The sequence below is a fragment of the Hyla sarda genome, chromosome 10 (genome assembly GCF_029499605.1).
Source record: "Hyla sarda isolate aHylSar1 chromosome 10, aHylSar1.hap1, whole genome shotgun sequence".
Lineage (NCBI taxonomy): Eukaryota > Metazoa > Chordata > Amphibia > Anura > Hylidae > Hyla > Hyla sarda.
Window position 1 is genome coordinate 119827822 of NC_079198.1, and position 24737 is coordinate 119852558.

At 41.3% G+C, this 24737-nt stretch overlaps 1 protein-coding gene across 4 annotated transcripts in view; it reads right to left on the reverse strand.

Annotated features, from left to right (window-relative positions):
• Positions 1-24737, reverse strand: part of PEX14 (peroxisomal biogenesis factor 14) — a 196913-nt gene that overhangs the window by 35892 nt on the left and 136284 nt on the right. For all 4 annotated transcript variants that reach the window (XM_056543810.1, XM_056543809.1, XM_056543808.1 and 1 more), the window contains one exon: positions 2172-2300. In XM_056543810.1, the coding sequence (XP_056399785.1) occupies positions 2172-2300 (129 nt within the window). The remainder of the gene's footprint in view (positions 1-2171; positions 2301-24737) is intronic.

The following is a 24737-nucleotide window of genomic DNA, read 5'->3' on the forward strand; positions in this document are numbered from 1 at the left end:
TTTTTAGAAGTGTTCAGTAGTTGTTTTTTAGGAAAGTCTTAGTTGCAATTTATGCAAGTTAATAATGTTTAACAGAATAAAATATTTTTGGAAGTTTTGCAACTGCACCCCTGGGAGCTAAAGCTACGGCTATATTATTTGGCTACCCAGCCTTTCCAGAAAAAGACAGAAGTAAGAAGCTGCTGAAAAGAAAAGATATGACAAAGACAAAAACGATGGCACTGTAAAGGAGCAGAATGGTGCCTGATGGACAAAATTGACTTATAATAAATACCTTCAAGGTTCCTGTCATTTTGGTAAAAAGGACAACATTTAAAGGGATTTTCCACTTTGGACAATCCCTATTTGTTAAATAAGCTGATGACATGGTGTCTCCCTGCTGGATCTTTTCCAGTGATCGGCTGTGGAGAAACCTGGCAGAAAGTGTTCAGTTTCTGTGCAGCTCCGCCACAGAGGAAACTTAGTATTACTACACCATTAAAATGAATAGACTTTTTGAGGTCCTTCAGAGGAAGAAATGTTCTTTATATCCCGGCTCCACAAACACTGAAGACTCATGTAGCCAAGTAAGCCAACATGACTTAGCAGCCGAGCAATCATTTCTTACATACTGTATATACTCGAGTATAAGCCGAATTTTTCAGCCCGATTTTTCGTGCTGAAAACGCCCCCCTCGGCTTATACTCGAGTGAACTCTCTGCCTGTCAATCCCTTCTCAGTGGTCTTCAACCTGCGGACCTCCAGATGTTGCAAAACTACAACTTACAGCATGCCCGGGCAGCCATCGGCAGCCATGCGGCCTTCATCAAGGGTGAGCTGGTCCGGGCCATCTATGCTGCAGGGACTGTCCGATGGGAAGGGTTAGTCGTTCCGGGCTGTCCATTTTCACCGGGAGGCCCTCTTCTCCGCTCCGGGCCGGCCCCGGCATAGTGACTTTGCCTTGACGACGACGCACAGGGACGTCCGTGCGCAGCAGACGTACCTGTGCATGAATGTCCCTGTGCGTCATCGTCAAGGCAACGTCACTAGTCCGGGGCCGGCCCGGAGCGGAGAAGAGGGCCTCCCGGTGAAAATGTACAGCCCGGAACGACTAACCCTCCCCACCGGACGGTCCCTGCAGCATAGATGGCCCGGACCAGTTCACCCTACCTTCCCACCGAGGGGAGGTGAGTAGAAAACTGGATGATGACGAAGGCCGCAGTGGTCTTCAACCTGCGGACCTCCAGATGTTTCAAAACTACAACTCCCAGCATGCCCGGACAGCCGATGGCCGTCCAGGCATGCTGGGAGTTGTAGTATTGCAACATCTGGAGGTCTGCAGGTTGAAGACCACTGAAAGGGATTGACAGACGGTGATGATGAAAGGGGGGGAAAATGACAGGGTGATGATGACGGGGGTCTGGATGATGACATGGGGGGGATGATGTATTTCCCACCCTAGGCTTATAGTCGAGTCAATAACTTTTCCTGGGTTTTTGGGGTGAAATTAGGGGCCTCGGCTTATATTCGGGTCGGCTTATACTCGAGTATATACGGTACATATGAAAATAATAAAAATAAATAAATAGTTCAGGATAAGAAAATCATGGCTGCATTTTCCAAAAACAGCACCACATCTATAAACAGGTTGTGTGTGGTATTGCAGCTCAGTCACATTCACTTCAAATGGCGCAGAACTACAATACCCAAGACAACCTATGGACTGGTGCGGCAGAGAGCAGCCGTTTCTTTCTAATTTTAGACTTTGGACTTTTAAAACTACACTTTTCTGCTTGCAGATTATCAAATCGTTGAAGAATCGAGTATTTAAAGTACTATTTGTAAAATCAGTAGCGCAGCGTATTTCCAAACCAATCCTATATTAAAATACCATCACATGATTTAAAAAAAAAATAAAATAGAGTACCACCCAGTGGCTACTTTAGCAAGAAAAAAAAGTTACTTTTACAAAATATAAAATTGGATTCTGACAGCAAAATCCTAAAAAGGACCATAAAACTGTTTCATTATCGTAATGACTTTGTTTTATGCACTTCCATATAAAAGTTATTTCTGAGCAAATTTTATGTCAATGGATGAAATTTGATGTTTAGGAACTGAAGTCACATTTTCGTTTTATGAATGCAAAACGGTGTTCACGTAGAGATTTGTTATGATATGATGTCACTCACGGTAGGGTTGGACTGCCAGCTGGTGCGGTGGTCCTGGGTGGGGTAAACCTGTTGGGCCCAAAGGAGGTGGGTCATCATGGGCAGTGCCAGACTGCTGGAGCGCTAACTCAATCTCTTCATCGTTTAATCCTACAAAGGAAGATAAAGGGAACATTTATTTGAGGAGAGATACAAGATCCAGTGTGTATGTGTGCGGGAGCGCTATCCCAATATGCCACTGTCACTTTAATATATATACGCGCAGGGTAATAAACTATCCCGCTCAATCTTATAGACTCGGCACGGATATTGTTTGAGGTTTGATTTTCTCATTCAATTTGCTTAATTTCTCAACAGTTTTATTACCGCGGTTCGGAGCTCAATACCCCACAACCACTCCCCTCCATGTAACCCATCAACAACAAATACAGCTCATCTTCATCAACGGCACAAGCACCTTTAACCCTTTCCCCTCCCTCCAAATTAAACACTGGGCAGGATTTACTGGGGACTTAGAATGGTTAAAGGTTGGCGCCCCTCATTCCGCTCACGTAAGACGCAATGAAACCAGACAAAACAGAAGAAAACTAACCAAAGCTAATTATGTAAAGAGGGAGCTCGTAACCGCGGATCATTACTAGAGGAAAGAGAGGAAGTCGACGTTTTATGACAAAAGGGGAAATAAAAAGGAAATCAAATGCACACTGAGCGATTATAAGAAAAAGGAGCAAAATCCAAAAAGAATACCAAATAGACCAAGCAGGAAAATGCTGGCAGCTCAATCTGCCCTTAAGACATAATGCTTCTTTAACAATACGGCCTAATCACAATATTAAGGTTACACAGAGGAAGAGACTTTCTCAAAACATCTAGAAGGAGATTTATCATTCTTTTCAAACGTTTGGCTTTTATATGACAACTTTTTTTTTACTTACTTTTGCTTACATGCGACCTATTTATCAAATAGAAATACAAATGGATGTCCAGCGCAGATGGATGCAGAACGATGCTCTTTATTGTGGTAAAAACTTCAGTGCATGCAAGATATGGATACATGTGACTCGTTTCGGGCCTTAGTCATGGTATGGTATGACTAAGGCCCGATGCTAGGGCCGAAACATGTCACCTGTATCCATGTCTTGCATGCACTGAAGTTTTTACCGTAATAAAGAGCATCGTTCTGCATCCACCTGCGCTGGACATCCATTTGTATTTCAGTTCACACATCCAGGCGCTGCCCACGCCGGTCCGTGCGCTGCGGGCTTGGGAGGAGAGCTGGACTCCACTATACACCAGTTACCTATTTATCAAATAGTTGCACGACCTTGATAAATAAATCACACGTTTTTCATTTACACAGTTTTTTTTTTTTTATGGGAAAAGGGGGGTGATTCAAACTTTTATTAGGGAAGGGGTTAAATGATCTTTATTAACTTTTTTTTTTTTCACAGTGTTATAGCTCCCATAGGGGGCTATAGCACTGCACACACTGATCTTTTACCGTGATTCCTGCACAGCCATAGCTTTGCATGGATCAGCGTAATAGGGGGTTGATTGCTCAAGCCTGTAGCTCAGGCTTGGAGCAATCAAACAACGATCAGACACGACGGAGCAAGGTAAGGGGGCCTCCGCTTGCGTCCTAGCTGATCGGGACATCACGATTTTATTGCGATAGTCCCAATCAGCCTGATTTGGATGCCGGGAAGCTTTTACTTTCGTTTTCATCGCGGCAATCAATTTTGATCGCCGTGTCTGAAGGGTTAATAGAGCGCGGCACAACAATATGTGCCGCGCGCTATTAGCCCAGGGTCCCGACTATCATTAGCAGCCAGGACCGACCCGGTGTGATGCGGGATCACGGCCGTTTTAAACACCGGGACAGGGTGCAGGGCGTAGGGCGTACAGGTACGCCCTGCGTCCTTAAGATGTTAATAAGGTATTTTCAACCTTAAAATGAATAGTTATTAGTTATATAATTAACATTAACATTAATGTAGTAGCTTTGTTTCATGATGCAGAACAAGAACAGTTGTTAAAGTGGGTGTTAATGTCCTTTTCTGCAGATGTATGCACTTTCTGTAAGCCAGGTTGGACCTGGAATACATATGCGACTTTTAAATGAAGATGCAACTTTTTTTCTTCATAACTACCGACTATTGCATTTGATAAATACATAACCACTGCAAAGTTAAAAAATAAAAATAAAATACTACGTGAGCAGATTACAGAAATGCTTTGGAATAAGCAAAAATCAAAAAGTCACAGCATGTATAGAAAAGTCGCACAAGTACGCGCAACCTTTTTACACGAAAAACCCCCCACTATGGAGCTTGATAAATCACCTTCCTTTTTCTTTTTTCCTTTTGTGCGCAACTACATCTAAAACAAAAACAACTTTGCAAATAGTTGTAGTTGAAAATCTTCCAATGTTTTGAATATGCAACTCTTATGAAGATTAAAGTGTCACCATGGTAACAGACTACAAACAAACTCTGTGTACCCACTGTAGGGGACCGATGTCATCCCCCCAAGTGAATCCTAGAATGGGGACCCAAAGAGATCCGTAGACCCATAGAGATTGCGGGAGACCCCAATGGTCGAACCCCCCACTGTGATCGGGTAGCTATCCCCCTGCCCTGTTAATAGAGTATAACTTTGGTAGTTTCGAGAAAAAAAAACCTTAAACTATGCGTGGTCTCAGATTAAAAGAAAGGTTTGTTTTTCTAAGGGTCTTAAAATGGTGTGGAGATTTTGAAGTTTAAAACCATCTTCACAATTCAAGGGTTTATCGGGCTTAAGACTACACTGGGTTTGCTAGTAGTCTGTAACCATTGAGCAGTAGACATGCAATAGCATAAGTGCTGTTTTCAAGAACATTTAAAAACATTTTTTAATGTGGTTATCCCATAATGACAACTTAGCACCCATCCAGACAATAGGTGATAAGCGTATGATCAGGTAGGATCTGAGGCCCCCAAAAATTATGAGAACAATGGTCCTCTGGGTTCCCTTCAATAAGATTCTTTCAGTTATATACACTGCTCAAAAAAATAATGGGAACACTAAGATAACACATCCTAGATCTGAATGATTGAACTAATCGTATGAAATACTTTGGTCTTTACATAGTTTAATGTGTTGACAACAAAATCACACAAAAATTATCAATGGAAATCAAATTTATCAACCCATGGAGGTCTGGATATGGAGTCACACCCAAAATCTAAGTGGAAAACCACACTACAGGCTGATCCAACTTTATGTAATGTCCTTAATACAAGTCACAATGAGGCTCAGTAGTGTGTGTGGCCTCCACGTGCCCGTATGACCTCCCAACAACACCTGGGCATGATCCTGATGAGGTGGCGGATGGTCTCCTAAGGGATGTCCTCCCAGACCTGGACTAAAGCATCCGCCAACTCCTGGACAGTCTGTGGTGGATGGAGCGAGACATGATGTCCCAGATGTGCTCAATCGGATTCAGGTCTGGGGAACGGGCGGGCCAGTCCATAGCATCAATGCCTTCCTCTTGTAGGAACTGCTGACACACTCCAGCCACATGAGGTCTAGCATTGTCTTGTATTAGGAGGAACCCAGGACCAATCGCACCAGCATATGGTCTCACAAGGGGTCTGAGGATCTCATCTCGGTAACTAATGGCAGTCAGGCTACCTCTGACAGTCAGGCTAACTCTAGAAAACACATGTACTTGATTATTAAAGTATGGGTTGTAGACTCCGTCTCCTGCTACTACTAGAGTGAAAGCACCGTCAGCATTCAAAAGTGACCAAAACATCAGCCAGGAAGCATAGGAACTGAGAAGTGGTCTGTGATCACCACCTGCAGAACCACTCCTTTACTGGGGGTGTCTTGCTAATTGCCTATAATTTCCACCTGTTGTCTGTTCCATTTGCACAACAGCATGTAAAATTGATTGTCAATCAGTGTTCTTCCTGAGTGGACAGTGTGATTTCGCTGAAGTGTCATTGACTTGGAGTTACATTGTGTTGTTTAAGTGTTCCCTTTATTTTTGTTTTGAGCTGTGTACTTATATTTAAAAAGCAGCCCAAATAACTTAGATAGAAAGTGTATGATGCAAGGAGGTTCAGTTGAATATCAGGTTTATTATCTGTAGAATATTGGACCATTATGGGCCCAAAAAGACACGGGCCCCAGTTTATCAATCTGTCTGAGACAAAAACTGATATGATTTGCCCACAGCAACCCATCACAGTTAAAGGGGTACTCCGCCCCTGGCATCTTATCCCCTATCCAAAGGATAGGGGATAAGATGTCAGATCACTGGGGTCCCGCTGCTGGGGACCCCGGGGATCGCTGCTGCAGCACCCCACCATCGTTACTGCACAGAGAGAGTTCGCTCTGTGCGTAATGACGGGCGATACAGGGGCCGGAGCAGCGTGACGTCATGGCTACGCCCATCATGACATCACGTCCCGTCCCCTTAATGCAAGTCTATGACAGGGGGGCGTGACGACCGCCACGCCCCCTCCCATAGACTTGTATTGATGGGGGTGGGTCGTGACGTCATGAGGGGCGGAGCCGTGACGTAAAGATGCTCCGTCCCCTGTATTGCCCGTCATTACATGCAGAGCGATCTCTCTCTGCGCAGTAATGATAGCGGGGTGCTGCAGCAGCGATCCCCGGGGTCCCCAGCAGCGGGACCCCGGCGATCTGACATCTTATCCCCTATCCTTTGGATAGGGGATAAGATGTCTAGGGGCAGAGTACCCCTTTAAGTTCCATTTCTTAACAACTTGTATAATAACATCTGAGCTGTGATTGTTTGCTATGGATGAACCACTCCAATTTCTGCCTTGGACAAATTGACATATCTGGGCCACAATGTTGCAATAGCAAAAAAAAAATTAAGTGATTCTTATTTTCCAATGCAGTATGTAGAATAAATAAAAATGTATAATTAACTTAAAAACAATTTTAAAGGGGTACTCCGCTGCTCAGCGTTTGGAACAAACTGTTCCGAACGCTGGAGCCGGGAGTTTGTGATGTTATAGCCCCGCCCCCTCACGATGTCACACTCCGCCCCCTCAATGCAAGTCTATGGGAGGGGGCGTGACGACTGTCACGCCCCCTCCCATAGACTTGCATTGAGGGGCGGTACGTGATGTCATGAGGGGCGGGGCTATGACATCACGAGCTCCCGGCGCCGGCTCCAGAGTTCGGAACAGTTTGTTCCAAACGCTGAGCAGCGGAGTACCCCTTTAAGTAACCAAACTTACAGAAGAAAGGGCTACATTAATAGTGGACAAAACAAGTTATACAGCAGCACAAAGCATTTCAGGACATAGTACAACGTGAGAAAAAGTAAGAATATTCTCTTCTTGCTCAAAGCAAGGACGTTTGCCCAACCCAAAGCAAACGTAGCCACTAGAGATGAGCGAACTTACAGTAAATTCGATTCGTCACGAACTTCTCGGCTCGGCAGTTGATGACTTATCCTGCATAAATTAGTTCAGCTTTCTGGTGCTCCGGTGGGCTGGAAAAGGTGGATACATTCCTAGGAAAGAGTCTTCTAGGACTGTATCCACCTTTTCCAGCCCACGGGAGAACCTGACAGCTGAACTAATTTATGCAGGAAAAGGCATCAACTGCTGAGTCGAGGAGTTCGTGACGAATCGAATTTACTGCAAGTTCGCTCATCTCTAGTAGCCACCAATACTGATAGTGAGGACATAATTATTTTCTATATTAGCGCACATGAAGTTACAGATGTAAAGTCTAACTTTTGATTTTACCAGCTTGGTATGTGGAGGCTCACTGTGGGTCCGGCACAGCAGCTCCACATTTAAGGGGCACTCCACTGGAAAACATTTTTGTTTAAATCAACTGGTGCCAGAAAGTTAAACAGATTTGTAGTTCTTTTCTTTTTGAATTTCTGTTCTGTCTGACCACAGTGCTCTCTTGCTGACACCTCTGTCCATTTTAGGAACTGTCCAGAGTAGGAGCAAATCCCCATAGAAAACCTCTCCTGCTTTGGACTGTTTCCAAAATGGACAGGGGTGTCAGCAGAGAGCACTGTGGTCAGACAGAAAGGAAATGCAGAAAGAAAAGAAAAAACTTCCTGTGGATCATAACAGCAGCTGATAAGTACTGGAAGGTTAAAGTTTTTTTTTTTTTTTTAATCGAAGTAATTTACAAATCTGTTTAACTTTCTGGCACCAGTTGATATAAACAAAAATGGTTTCCAGGGGAGTACCCCTTTATAATACATTTCTGCGGCTTGATCCAGAATAGTAAAAAGGGCACCTAACAGTAAAATGCTGTAATCTGCTGGACCCAAGGGTAACCTTTATACAACACAAACACATTTGATAATTAATAAAAACACTGATGTAATGATCCGTAAACTGTAAGACAAGCAATATAACTAGTAAAGAATGCTAATTTTACCATGTTTTCATCATCCCTAATAGGAACGCCACATATAGACATACAAATTGCTGTATAAAAATAAGGTTCTTAAAGCAAACAGTTATATACAGGTAGAATTCACCTGAGACGATCTCACAACAAATTACTGTTTACTACGGTATAGAGACAAGTGCAAGGGACTGCCCATGTTATAGTGGACTATATAACAGTATAACAAGAGCAATGAACAAGCTGCATGTAATGTAGGTTTGGTGATTCTATGACATTAGTAAAAGTTTTGGTTAATATTCGTCATGGCTGCCCTGGGCTAGACATGGGTGTCTGTGCATTCCATAGTAATGCACAACTCAAAACATTTGCAGAGCAGCCATTAAAAATGGTCTATAACATTTCATCACAACAGCAACCAGCAGGAAATGAATATGACTACTATAATACTGCCCCCTATGTACAAGAAAATATCTACACAAGAATAAAATTACTACCATAATACTGCCCCCTATATACAAGAATATAACTACTATAATACTGCTCCTATATACAAGAATATAACTACTATAATACTGCTCCTATATACAAGAATATAACTACTATAATACTGCTCCTATATACAAGAATATAACTACTATAATTATAATAAAGAGAAGAGCACCAGGCACTGTCTAATCGACTGTGAGTCAAATTATCCTGTCCGGACTATCCGGGGTGTGTGACCTGCTGTACTAAGTGCTATGGGGAGCGTCTACGTCTATAAAGGACAAAGTCTTTCATACAATGGCAAGTAGAAATGAAGGTAGACGGACGACTCACCCAGGTAGCAAAAATATCTTCTTTATTCAAGGCTTGCAGCTTAAAATAACAGCAGGTTCAGGGGGGTCTGTCAGCAGGAACGCAGGGCTGCGTTCCTGCTGACAGACCCCCCTGAACCTGCTGTTATTTTAAGCTGCAAGCCTTGAATAAAGAAGATATTTTTGCTACCTGGGTGAGTCGTCCGTCTACCTTCATTTCTACTTGCCATTATAACTACTATAATACTGCCCCCTATGTACAAGAATATAACTACTATAATACTGCTCCTATATACAAGAATATAACTACTATAATACTGCTCCTATATACAAGTATATAACTACTATAATACTGCTCCTCTGTACAAGAATATAACTACTATAATACTGCTCCTATATACAAGAATATAACTACTATAATACTGCTTCTATATACAAGAATATAACTACTATAATACTGCTCCTATATACAAGAATATAACTACTATAATACTGCTCCTATATACAAGAATATAACTACTATAATACTGCTCCTATATACAAGAATATAACTACTATAATACTGCTCCTATATACAAGTATATAACTACTATAATACTGCTCCTATGTACAAGAATATAACTACTATAATACTGCTTCTATATACAAGAATATAACTACTATAATACTGCTCCTATATACAAGAATATAACTACTATAATATTGCTCCTATATACAAGAATATAACTACTATAATACTACTCCTATATACAAGAATATAACTACTATAATACTGCTCCTATATACAAGAATATAACTACTATAATACTGCTCCTATATACAAGAATATAACTACTATAATACTGCCTCCTATATACAAGAATATAACTACTATAATACTGCCCCTATATACAAGAATATAACTACTATAATACTGCCTCCTATGTACTAGAATATAACTACTATTATACTTCCCCCCTATGTACTAGACTATAACTACTATAATACTGCTCCTATATACAAGAATATAACTACTATAATACTGCCCCTATATACAAGAATATAACTACTATAATACTGCTCCTATATACAAGAATATAACTACTTTAATACTGCCTCCTATATACAAGAATATAACTACTATAATACTGCCCCTATATACAAGAATATAACTACTATAATACTGCTCCTATATACAAGAATATAACTACTATAATACCTCCTCCTATGTACTAGAATATAACTACTATTATACTTCCCCCCTATGTACTAGACTATAACTACTATAATACAGCACTTATATACAAGAATATATCTACTATAATACTTCTCCTATATACAAGAATATATCTACTATAATACTGCTCCTATATACAAGAATATATCTACTATAATACTGCTCCTATATTCAAGAATATAATTACTATAATACTGCTCCTATATACAAGCATATAACTACTATAATACTGCTCCTATATACAAGACTATAACTACTATAATACTGCCTCCTATGTACAAGACTATAACTACTATAATACTGCTCCTATATACAAGAATATAACTACTATAATACTGCTCCTATATACAAGAATATAACTACTATAATACTGCTCCTATGTACAAGAATATAACTACTATAATACTGCCCCCTATATACAAGAATATAACTACTATAATACTGCTCCTATATACAAGACTATAACTACTATAATACTGCCTCCTATATACAAGAACATTACTATAATACTGCTCCTATATACAAGAATATAACTACTATAATACTGCCCCCTATACACAAGAATATAACTACTATAATACTGCTCCTATATACAAGACTATAACTACTATAATACTGCCTCCTATATACAAGAATATAACTACTATAATACTGCCTCCTATATACAAGAATATAACTACTATAATACTGCCTCCTATAAATAAGAATATAACTACTATAATACTGCTCCTATATACAAGACTATAACTACTATAATACTGCCTCCTATATACAAGACTATAACTACTATAATACTGCCTCCTATGTACAAGAATATAACTACTATAATAACTGCTCCTATATACAAGAATATAACTACTATAATACTGCTCCTATGTACAAGAATATAACTACTATAATACTGCTCCTATATACAAGAATATAACTACTATAATACTGCTCCTATATACAAGAACATAACTACTATAATACTGCTCCTATATACAAGAATATAACTACTATAATACTGCTCCTATATACAAGAACATAACTACTATAATACTGCTCCTATATACAAGAATATAACTACTATAATACTGCCCCCTATATACAAGAATATAACTACTATAATACTGCTCCTATATACAAGACTATAACTACTATAATACTGCCTCCTATATACAAGAACATAACTACTATAATACTGCTCCTATATACAAGAATATAACTACTATAATACTGCCCCCTATATACAAGAATATAACTACTATAATACTGCTCCTATATACAAGACTATAACTACTATAATACTGCCTCCTATATACAAGAATATAACTACTATAATACTGCCTCCTATATACAAGAATATAACTACTATAATACTGCCTCCTATATACAAGAATATAACTACTATAATACTGCTCCTATATACAAGAATATAACTACTATAATACTGCTCCTATATACAAGAATATAACTACTATAATACTGCTCCTATATACAAGAATATAACTACTATAATACTGCCTCCTATATACAAGAATATAACTACTATAATACTGCCTCCTATATACAAGAATATAACTACTATAATACTGCCTCCTATAAATAAGAATATAACTACTATAATACTGCTCCTATATACAAGACTATAACTACTATAATACTGCCTCCTATATACAAGACTATAACTACTATAATACTGCCTCCTATATACAAGACTATAACTACTATAATACTGCCTCCTATATACAAGACTATAACTACTATAATACTGCCTCCTATATACAAGACTATAACTACTATAATAATACAGCCTACTATAGGGAATCTAATGTGTAGGATTATCTTTATACTTAAGGTGAGAGTTGTTTTTCAAGGACTACTCCTTAATTTTTTTCAAAGAGAGCGCGGTCACAAGGTTGTATTACTACAACAATAGGATATGTAAATATTTTTACTACACATAAGACTCCACAAGTCAATGTTACGCTAACTGTTGTCTCAGCAGTCATTGTGAACATTATTAACCTGATCCGTATATATGTAATTTACAGGACATGAAACCTGTATCCATCCCCCCCCCCCCCTCTCTCAAAAGAGACGGATGACAAGAGGTTAACAGGAGCAGATCGTCCGAGGGAGAAGGACGTTGCAGCGTTGGCTGATATTATAAACTCCTTGCCGTTGTTTATCACCAGCCTGACTAATGCAGCTTTTTTTTTTTTTTTTTTTGTTTCGAATAATCTAATGCAAATTAGACACACGCGTCTCCCAGTTGATTGCTATCTGAGCTGAATAATCTGCGAGACACCGAGGGGACACAAGGCAAGGACTCAGAAGAGCACGATGCCTGGCAGTCACACAGTAACCATCAACCTTAGGATGCCAACAGCTCCTTATACACACACACGCCTCTGTATTGTACATTGGAAGACTATAGGTTATTATAGCAATATTTTTTAAGAGTATCGGTCATTATACCATATTTTCTAAACTAACTCAGATTATATTCCCTAACTCCTCCTAACACCCCTCCTGCCCTAAAAAAACACATTTCCTAGCTTTAAAAAGCTGTGTATCATACCTTTCCCCTTGCTCACATTGTTTGAGCTCCCGGAAGGAGAAAGTGGGTGTTCCCCAGCAGGGGCCACGTCACTAAAGCCTGCGAGAATTGTGCCTTGCCATCCCCTGCATGCACTTCCTGAGTTTGGACTTCTGCAAGTCGGGGTCGAGACCAAATTAACTGTTTGGGAACAGAACAGAGCCACCTAGTGGCTGTTTTTTTAATCACATTAAAAACATATAAAAGGTTGAGAATGTTAACAGCAAGTAAATAGCAAAGTGTCTTAGAATTCCATAAGGAACAATATATTAAAAGTTTAGTTTGGTGACAGGTACTCTTTAAGTATGAGACTTACTTAGTTTAGAAATATTACACTAAAGCTTTATATGCGGCAGCGTGATAGCAAATGTCCAATATAATGAAAACCTGGACGATGCTATAAGAAAGGTGATTGCCTCGGCAGAATGTGGGTCACCTAGGGCAATCCTGTAGTCTGTCCATGGATTGCTCTTCAATGTGGCTGCTTTGTGCTGCCAACTAAGCATCAGCTGAATGCAAGCTGCCATAAATATGGTCTGTACTCTGCTGACAACACCTTTCAGCAGAAGGAAGCTCTGTACATAACCCTGTTGGACTATCATGGGCTCATTCACACAGCAGAATTTCTGAGTGAAAAATTCCACTAGGAAATTCCGATGCAGCAGCCTCCCATTATTTTTTAGGGATATTCACTCGAACATGCATAGCCAATAATGGAGACAGCAAATGTCTTAGTGGTTCTAGCCCTGACTGTTTAAAGGGGTATTCTGGGTTTATACATCTTATCCCCCATCCAAAGGATAGGGGATAAGACCTATGATCGCAAGTAGGGATCGACCGATATCGATTTTTTTAGGGTCGACACCGATAATCTGTGGAGGTTAGGGCCGATAGCCGATAACTTATACCGATATTCCGGTATAAATTATCGGCTATTTTTCTCCCCCCCGTGACACCGCAGCAGATCATTGATTTAAAGCGGGCACTTTAAATCAATGAACTGCAGCGGCTTTTGCGGAGCCAGAGACCGCCGCCGCCACCCGCTTCTCTCCTCCTGCCTGTCCGGGGGTCCTGCTGAGTCGTATCACCGCCACCGCAGCCACCCCCCTCCCCCCTCCCCCCTCCCCACCGCCGCATTGCACGGTACCCCCCACCGTACCGACCCGGCCGCTGCCCCATTGCCTCCCCCATCCCCAGTTTTATAATTGCCTGTTCCCGGGGCCCGCGCTACTTCTGGCTCCAGTGGCGTCCTCCTGAGCTGTCACTGTGCGCACTGACGGTGACGTCACGTTGAGGACGTCAGTGCGCTGCACAGCGTAACGCAGGACGCAGCAGGAGCCAGAAGTAATGTGGACCCCGGGCCCCGGTAATTATAAAACTGGGGATGGGGGAGGCAATGGGGCCAGGCCGGGGTGGTGCGGGGTGCGGTGGGTGGTGCGGCGCGGTGGGGGCGGGGCATTATTGGGTAATCGGCAGGGTGATTGACGATGCCGATAACGCCCAAAATCGTGAATATCGGCCGATCATATCGGGCAAACCGATAATCGGTCGATCCCTAATCGCAAGGGTCCCGCCGATGGGGAACCCCGTGATCTCGGTGCAGCCCCGGCATTCTGTGCCGGGTGCTGCCACCGAGACGGGGACGTGACATAAAATATCTGCCCAAAAAAGTTCTGGGCGGACATTCTGTGCACAGGAGGCATCAACGTAAAGGGGTTTTCAGGGTTTATACATCTTATCCCCTATCCGAGATGGGGACGTGACGTCACGGCCACTCCCCCAGCGACGTCACGCCCCCTCCATTCATGTCTATGGGAGGGGGGCGACGGCCGTCACGCCCTTTCCCATAGACATGAATGGAGGGGGCGTGGCATGATGTCACTAGGGGGCATGGCCGTGATGTCACGTCCCCGTCTTGGATAGGGGATAACCCCTTTACGTTGATGCTTCCTGTGCACAGAATGTCCTCCCAGAACTTTTCTGGGCAGATATTTGGACATATGAATGGGCCCAATCAGATGATTTGAGGCAATCCATATGACATTATTCTAAGCAGTTGAATTCACCAGCGCTCCATTTTTGTTCAGAGTCTTTACATCACTAAGGCTACGTTCACACGACCGGATTTCCGAAGTCAGCTCAGAAGTGTTGTGCGCTGTACAGGAATCTGATCTACAACGCATTCAGACCCTTTCACTATTTGTTATGCTGCCGCCTTGTGCTACAATAAAAGAAAAAAATCTACTTATCCCATCATTCTGAACTCAATATCCCATAACGAGAAAACGGAATTTTAGAAATCTTCACAAATTTATAAAAAAATAAAAACAAGACTTTTGCATGCACAAAATTGTTTGGACTTTTTGCTATGACACTTGATGTTTAGTTCTGGTCCCTTCCATTTTTCTTGATCATCTCTGAGATGTTTCTACACCTTTAAAGGGGTACTCCGCCCCTAGACATCTTATCCCCTATCCAAATGTCTGATCGCTGGGGACCCCGCAATCTCCGTGCTGCACCTGGCGTTTGGTGTCGTCACGGCCGCACCACCTCAATGCAAGTCTATAGGAGGGGAAAGCAGAAAGGAGCAAAGTGCAGAGATATTCTTAATGAAAACCTGATACAGAAGGTTCTGGACTTTCAGACTAGGCCAAGGTTGACCCTAAGTACAAAGCCAAGACAACACAGGGGCAGCTCAGGGACAACTCTGTGAATGTCCTTGAGTGGCCCAACCAGCAGAATACTGAGCGCAGCTCTGGAGAAAAATAAAGTCTATGGGTATGTTCACACAGACATATTTTCTGCTGCAGATCTGTTGTAGCAGATTTCGCTACCCATTAAAGTCAATGGGCAGAAAAATCTGCAGCAAAAATATACATACCCTATAACTCAAAATGAAAACATAAGTAATGCAATTTATTTATATGGTTCCACAACATTTTACATAGATGAGATGTATTTATGAACTATATGAGGGATAGATAGATGTGAGATAGATAGATAGATATGAGAGAGAGAGAGAGAGAGAGAGAAAGATATGAGAGATAGATAGATAGATATGAGATAGATATGAGATAGATAGATAGATATGAGAGAGAGAGAGAGAGAAAGAGAGAAAGATATGAGAGATAGATAGATAGATATGAGATAGATAGATAGATAGATATGAGAGATAGATATATAGAAGATAGATATGAGATAAGATAGATAGATATGAGATAAGATAGATAGATATGAGATAAGATAGATAGATATGAGAGATGAGATAAATATGAGATAGAGAGATAATAGATAGATAGACATAGAGAGATGATAGATCGATATATATGAGATGAGATAGATAGAGAGATAATAGATAGATAGAGACAGATAGATAGATATGAAATCGATAGATATGATCGATAAATAGATAGATATGAGATAGAAAGAAATATAGATATATAAATAGACAGCATATTAGATAGTTTAATGCACTATATATGGTCTGTGATTGGAGTTATTTCGTTTAGGAGGCTGCACAGTATATGGGAACCATTAGTTCTGTCGTCTCGCGCTGGTTGTTTGCCAATTTCATGGCTTTGGGGTCAGCCTCAGTGACTTCAACATCAGCCATATTAGAGCCCCCAACCGGGTGTCAGTGATCTTTTATTTACAATATTTGTTGGGTCCTAAAACCTTAACGTCTTTCCGCTGCATTGTTCTGATGTCGATAGGTCACTTGCTGTAATGTACACATGTAGCAGAAGTAAACCTGAGTCTTAAAGGCATATTCTCATCCCATAAAGTGCTATCACTAGGATACGCCTTCACAATATAAAGGGGTTCTCTCTGGATCCATCCACTGATCCTGAATAGGAAACAGCTTCAGTACTGATTCAGTAATGCGGCCTTGTTCACCCTCCGTGCTGAAGAACAGCTCCATAGAAGTGAATGGGGATGGCTGCAGTTCCCTTCACAGCCAGATGGATGGGGGCGCCGCTGTGCAGGGGACAAAGTGAAGGAAATGCAACGCTGAATTAATGCTGGGGCTTCTACGTTATCAGGATCAGTGGGGGTCACGTTGTCCATAAAATGATGGCATATCCCAGCCACGTGCCGCCTATCGATGAGATGAGAATGACCCCCTTTAAAGGGGTACTCCATTGGAAAACATTTTTTTTTTTTTTTAAATCAACTGGAGCCAGAAAGTTAAACAGATTTATAAACTACTTCTATTTAAAAATATTAATCCTTCCAGTACTTATCAGCTGCTGTATGCTCCACAGGAAGCTCTTTTCTTTTTGAACATACTTGTCTGACCACAGTGCTCTCTGCTGACACCTCTGTCCATGTCAGAAACTATTCAGAGCAGGATAGGTTTTCTATGAGGATTTTGCTCCTACTGCACAGTTCTTAAAATGAACAGAGGAGTCAGCAGAGAGAACTGTGGTCAGATACAAAGGAAATTCAAAAATAACTTCCTGTGGAGCTGATAAGTATTGGAAGGATTAAGATTTTTTTTAAATAGTAATTTACAAATCTGTTTAACTTTCTGGCACCCTTTTTTAATCAACTGGAGCCAGAAAGTTAAACAGATTTGTAAATTACTTCTATTAAAAATCTTAATCCTTCCAGTACTTTTCAGGGGCTGTATACTACAGAGGAAATTATTTTCTTTTTGAATTTCTCTCCTGTCACGACCACAGTTCTCTCTGCTGACCTCTGCTGTCCATTTTAGGAACTGTCCAGAGCAGCATATGTTTGCTTTGGCGATTTTCTCCTGATCTGGACAGTTCCTAAAATGGTCAGTAGAGAGCACTGTGGTTGTGACAGAAGAGAAATCCAAAAAGAAAAAGCATTTCCTCTGTAGTATACAGCCGCTAATAAGTACTGGAAGAATTAAGATTTTTTAATAGAAGTCATTTAGAAATCTGTTTAACTTTCTGGCACCAGTTGATTTAAAAAAATAAAAATAAAAAAATAAAGAGGGTTTTACACCGGTAAGGAGCTTTAGCAATCATATATTTTTAATACCCAGAGTAAGGATACTGTAGTACCTTTGGAACAAAATAAATCCTACATCATATTGTCACTATAAGAGTGTTTCCCAACCAGGGTGCCTCCAGCTGTTGCAAAACTACAACTCCCAGCATGTAGTTGTAGTTTTGCAACAGCTGGAGCCTTCAGCTGTCCGGGCATGCTGGGAGTTGTAGTTTTGCAACAGCTGGAGGCTTCGGCTGTCCAGGCATGCTGGGAGTTGTAGTTTTGCAACAGCTGGAGCCTTCAGCTGTCCGGGCATGCTAGGAGTTGTAGTTTTGCAACAGCTGGAGGCTTCAGCTGTCCGGGCATGCTGGGAGTTGTAGTTTTGCAACAGCTGGAGGCTTCGGCTGTCCGAGCATGCTGGGAGTTGTAGTTTTGCAACAGCTGGAGGCTTCCGCTGTCCGGGCATGCTGGGAGTTATAGTTTTGCAACAGCTGGAGGCTTCCGCTGTCCGGGCATGCTGGGAGCTGTAGTTTTGCAACAGCTGGAGGCACCCTGGTTGGGAAACACTGCTATATGAAGTGTCAAATGACAAACTCAGCTCTGCTTTATCTGCGTTAAGTTACTTCTTCCTTTCATCCTACTAAAACTAGGAGAAAATCACTTTGCCAACTTCTAAGCCACGAGACGGACGGTAACGTCGTGTCCCCCTCCGCAGGACCGTAGGGGGCGAGGTGCCGCAGGCGGCGATGGTGGCGACGAGAGGGTTAAGGTTGAGTTGGGAGAGCAATACAGGGCGAGAGAGCCGTTAAAAGTCCCCGGCTGACCCTTAAGACCCCTATTTCCCAGAGCCCTGTATAAAATTGAATTTTTTAAACATAAATTACACGTAATGACGACACAGTAAAAACTAACAGTAATGGAAAGCTGTGCTGTATTTCATTAGGCGAGCGTATTCTGTGCTACCTGATACAGACGGCTCTTGTTTATGAGTTAGTGTGTTAGCAGATGTGGATAGAGGCATTCTCCTCGACCTTGCTCTTCTCATTGGGGCATGAAATTACGATGCCAGCACCTTCATATTACAGCCATAAATACTGTAAACTGCAAATTTAAGCCAACGGCTCCTATTGTCTCTGAACATAAAGCTGATCGGTATTTATTTAAAAGGGGCGAGGGAAAAATATTATATATCACATTGTTTATGGGTTTTACACCCCCCTCCCTCTCGCACCTCAGCAGAGAGATCCGTGTGTGTATATATATATATGGGGTATGTGTCATAAAATTACATAGAGAGATACAGATTAGAGTTGAGCGAACTTACAGTAAATTGGCTCGTAGCGAACCTCGTGGCTCGGCTGTTGATTACTTTAGTCTGCGTAAATTAGTTCAGCTTTCCCAGGGCTCCAGTTGCCTGGAAAAGGTGGATACAAGTCCCAGGAGACCTAAGACTGTCATCCCGGACTTTTCCAGGCAACCAGAGCCCTTGGAAAGCTGAACTAATTTACCACACTAAAGTCGAGCGAACTTACAGTAAATTCGATTCGTCACAAACTTCTCGGCTCGGCAGTTGATGACTTTTCCTGCATAAATTAGTTCAGCTTTCAGGAGCTCCGGTGGGTTGGAAAAGGTGGATACATTCCTAGGAAAGAGTCTCCTAGGACTGTATCCACCTTTTCCAGCCCACGGGAGCACCTGAAAGCTGAACTAATTTATGCAGGATAAATCGTCAACTGCCGAGCCGAGAAGTTCGTGACGAATCGAATTTACTGTAAGTTCGCTCATCTCTAAAAGTAATCAACAGCCGAGCTGCGAGGTTCGCTACGAGCCAATTTACTGTAAGTTTGCTCAACTCTAAGTCTGTGTTCACACGGCCGTCTAGAACCGTCCCGTTCTTCTCCCGTGAAAAATAAAAACAGACTCAAAAAGACGGACAATAATGGATGCAAACAGATGTTATCCGTTCGGACACGTTATTGTTCAGTTAATACACCCCCAAAAAAATTTTTTTTGTTCTGAGCAAGTAAAAACGGATCAAAAAATTGATTTAAAAAATGGATGCAAATGGATGACAATAAAGGCTCATCTGTTTTCCATAGACTTTAAAGGGGTACTCCGTTGCAAATTATTATAATTTTTTTTTTTTAAATCAACTGGTGCCAGAAAGTTAAACAGATTTGTAAATTACTTCTATTAAAAAATCTTAATCCTTCCTGTTCTTATTAGCTGCTGAATACTATAGCGGAAATTCTTTTCTTTTTTAAACACAGAGCTGTCTGCTGACATCATGAGCACAGTGCTCTCTGCTGACATCTCTGTCCATTTTAGGAACTGTCCAGAACAGCATATGTTTGCTATGGGAACTTCCTTTTACTCTGGACAGTTCCTAAAATGGACAGAGATGTCAGCAGAGAGCACTGTGCTCGTGATGTCAGCAGAGAGCTCTGTGTTTCAAACGGAAAAGAATTTCCACTGTAGTATTCAGCAGCTAATAAGAACAGGAAGGATTAAGATTTTTTAATAGAAGTAATTTACAAATCTGTTAAACTTTCTGGCATTAGTTGATTAAAAAAATAAAATGTTTTCCAGTGGAGTACCCCTTTAACCTTGAAGGACTTTTGTCTTTTTTTTTTAAACCTTACACACTATATTATATTACTATGTAATGTTGCATGGAGTATTGGGGAGAATTCGCATGCAGCTGATTTTATTGAAAAAACTTCTGTGATCAAAACTCACTTGCGAGCACATGGAAGCCTCCAAGTTCTATTCAGATGAACAGGACATTGTAGAAACTTTTGAAGCAATATCTATTGCATGTGAAACTACCTTTCAAGCTGCAGCTATAATTGTTAGGCTATGTTTACAGGGCGGACTATCCGCACAAAGATTTCCGTGCAGACATTTTACTGACCGCAGAACACCGGCAGAACATGCCAGCACTAGGACCGCTCGAAAATGTGCCGTCTCATAAATGGCAATGCATTTCCCTGCGGAATCCGCAGAAATCAGAATTTCTGCGGCAGAAACATCTGGCGTGGAGATTCTGCCTTGTGCACAGTGCAACATAAATTCCATTGAAATCATTGGGATTCTGCTGCAGTGGAATATCCGCAGAAGAATTCCGCACGGAAATTCCGTCGTGAACTAGGCCTTAGGGTGCACGCACACCATGTTTTTGCAATACAGTTTCCGTATCAGGATTCCTCAAAACCTGACTAAACTGTATAAAAACGCGTGTACAAATTTCAACCCGTATACGGTTTGAAAAATAATGTCCGGTTACATCCGTTTTTTAAGAAAAAAACTTATACGTTTTTAACTTTTTTCACTCAATTTTCACTTGTTTGATAGAAATTCCAAGAAAAAAAACTGTGCAAAGTCAAAAACCGTATGGTGAAAACTGGATGGAACCGTACGCACATACAGTTCTGTACGGTTCCCATTGACTCCCATGTTAAAAAAAAAAAAAGTATACGGTTTAATACAGTTTTTCACCCGAACCAAGAAACATGGTAGACTACAGTTTTGGATACGGGTAAAAAACTGGACAAAACCGTATGGGATGCAAAACGGACTAAACTGGATGATGCGTTTGACATACAGTTTACAATGTTAAGTCAATGCATACGGTTTTCTATACGGTTCCGTACGGTTTTTACCTTGAAACCGTATACGGGAACTGTATAGCACAAACGTGGTGTGCATGCACCCTTACCCAGCTTTTCTCTGATGACTACGTTTCTTAGTTACGCAGCAGGGTGTGCAATACTAATTAGACAGATGTGCTATGCAGGAGTCTAAAAAAGTTGAGTGACAAACATTAAGAAAGTAGTAAGGGCAGCAATATTAGCCGTCACCCAGCTTTCCCAGACATACATATGACGAAAAGCCTTACAGAACATGTTGACGCAAGGACTTTTGATTTGCCAGCAATTTTGGAGTTTAGAGGTAAATTTTACACAGTGACCAGTTTAAGTTCTTAAAGGGGTACTCCACTGGAAAACATTTTTTCCTAAATCAACTAGTGCCAGAAAGTTAAAACAGATTACTTCTATTAAAAAATCTTAATCCTCCCAGTACTTAGCTGCTGTATGCTCCACAGGAAGTTCTTTTCTTTTTGAATTTCCTTTCTGTCTGACCACAGTGCTCTCTGGACAGTTCCTAAAATGGACAGAGGTGTCGGCCGAGTAGAAGCAAATCCCCATAGAAAACCTCTCCAGCTCTGGACAGTTCCTGATATGGACAGAGGTGTCAGCAGAGAGCACTGTGGTAAAACAAAAAGGAAATTCAAAAAGTATGTGGATCATACAGCAGCTGATAACTACTGGAAGGATTAAGATTTTTTTAATAGAAGTAATTTAAAAATCTGTTTAACTTTCTGGCACCGTTTGATTTAAAATAAAAAAAAAATTGCAGTGGAGTACCCCTTTAATTAAAATACCCCCCAAAATACCCCTTAGATAAATAATTTTATATTCCTGGACCTCAGAGGGCATTAATATATGTAGAATACAATGGGAGTGCCGGCGCGCAGTCGGCGGTGTGTTAGTTATTTTTGACATCTATATACAGTAGCAAAAACTCTACCAGTTGGGTTCAGTATATTTACTAAGCAATTGTCGTCTGGTCTCCCAGTGCAAAACGCAAAGAGGCTCCGGGGAGTGTAAAAAAAAATAAAAAATAAAAAATGGCTGGAGATGGCAGCCCATGTGCGGAGGTGCAATGCAAGAGCATGTGGTGGTGTCATCAGCAGTTCCCCAGAGCACAAACTACACTATAAGATAGCAACAAAGCAAGTGTGGAAGCCTGCCATACACACAACCCTCCTATACCTTATAACTGTGGTCTCCAGACTGCGTCCCTGAATACTGCAAAACTACAACTCCCAGCATGCCTGATAGCCAAAGGGTATGCAAGAAGAGTTGGAGAGACCCAGGTTGGACATTACTGCATTAGATTAGTGGTCTTTAAAATGTGTTCCTTCAGATGTTGCAAAACTACAACTCCCATCATGCCCGGACAGCCGATGGCTGTCCGGGCATGCTGGGAATTGTAGTTTTGCAACATCTGGAGGGATGCAGTTTGAAGACCAAGCCATTAAAGGGTTACGCTGGTGGTAATTGGTGCCAGAAAATTAAACAGATTTGTAAATTACTTCTACTAAAAAAAATAAAAAATAAAAAAATAATCTTTATCCTTCCAGTACTTATTAGCAAGCTTTATGCTACGGAGGAAATTCTTTTCTTTTTGAAATTCTTTTTTGTCTTGTCCACAGTGCTCTCTGCTGACACCTGTTGTCTGTATCAAGAACTGTCCAGAGCAGGAAAAAATGCTCATAGCAAACCTATGCTGCTCTGGACAGTTCCTGACCCGGACAGAGGTGTCAGCAGAGAGCACTGTGGACAAGACAAAAAAGAAATTCAAAAAGCAAAGAATTTACTCTGTAGCATACAGCTGCTAATAAGTACTGGAAGAATAAAGATTTTTTTTTAAATAGAAGTAATTTACAAATCTGCTTAACTTTCTGGCACCAGTTTATTAAAAAAAAAAAAATTACAATTCCACCGGAGTAACCCTTTAATTTTAACAGGAACAGTGCAATTCTTCATTTCTCCTATGGTGGCACTGCAGAGAAATCCAACAATTATAGCTGATTGCTGAGGGTCCCAAAAGTCCGTCAGGGCATGCTGGGAGTTGTAGTTCTTGCAGCAGATGGATAGCCACGAGTTGAAGACCAAAGGCCCAAGATCTTTTTGATTTTAATGGGAACTTCTTTTCACCGGAGGAGGCACTGCAGAAGAATGGAACACTTACTGCCAGGGTTGCACAAATTATAGCTGATCACTGGAGGTCTCATGAGAACTTTTCGTTGAGTGACTTAAAGGGGTACTCCAGTGGGAATTTTTTTTTCCAAATCAATTGGTGCCAGAAAGTTATACAGATTTGTAAATTACTTCTATTTAAATGTTTTAGCCTTCTTGTACCTGTCAGCTGCTGTATGCTCCATAGGAAGTTGTATAGTTCTTTCCAGTTTGCCCACAGTGCTCTCTGCTGACACCTCTGTCCACGTCAGGAACTGTCCAGAGAAGGAGAAGTTTGCTATGGGGATTTGCCCCTCTCTGGACAGTTTCTGAAACTTTTATTTGAAAAGATTTGTTTTCCACTTGTTTACCACCAGAGTACCCCTTTAAATGAGTAGTCCAGTTTAGAAAAATGTATCCCTTATCCAAAGAATAGGGGATAAGTGTCTAATCGCGGGGGGGGGGGGGGGGGGGGAGGGATGGGGGGGGAGGGGGTGGTGTCCAATGACTGGGATGCCCCGTGACCTCCTGCTTAGTGCACAAAGCGGTGGTCGACACATGACCTTCATGCATCTCTATGGGTCGGCCGGAGATACACTAGTTCAGCGCTTCAGCTTTCCCAGAGAGACGCATGAAGGGCGCGAGAGCCAGGGCGCTGTGCAGGAGATCGCGGGGGGTTCCAGCAGTCAAACACTTATCCCCTATCCTTTGGACAGGGGATACATTTTTCTAAACTAGAGTACCCCTTTATAACAAATACCCACCAAGAACCCACTACTATTGTGTACTTCTCCTACCATGGTCAAGAATAATAATAAAATA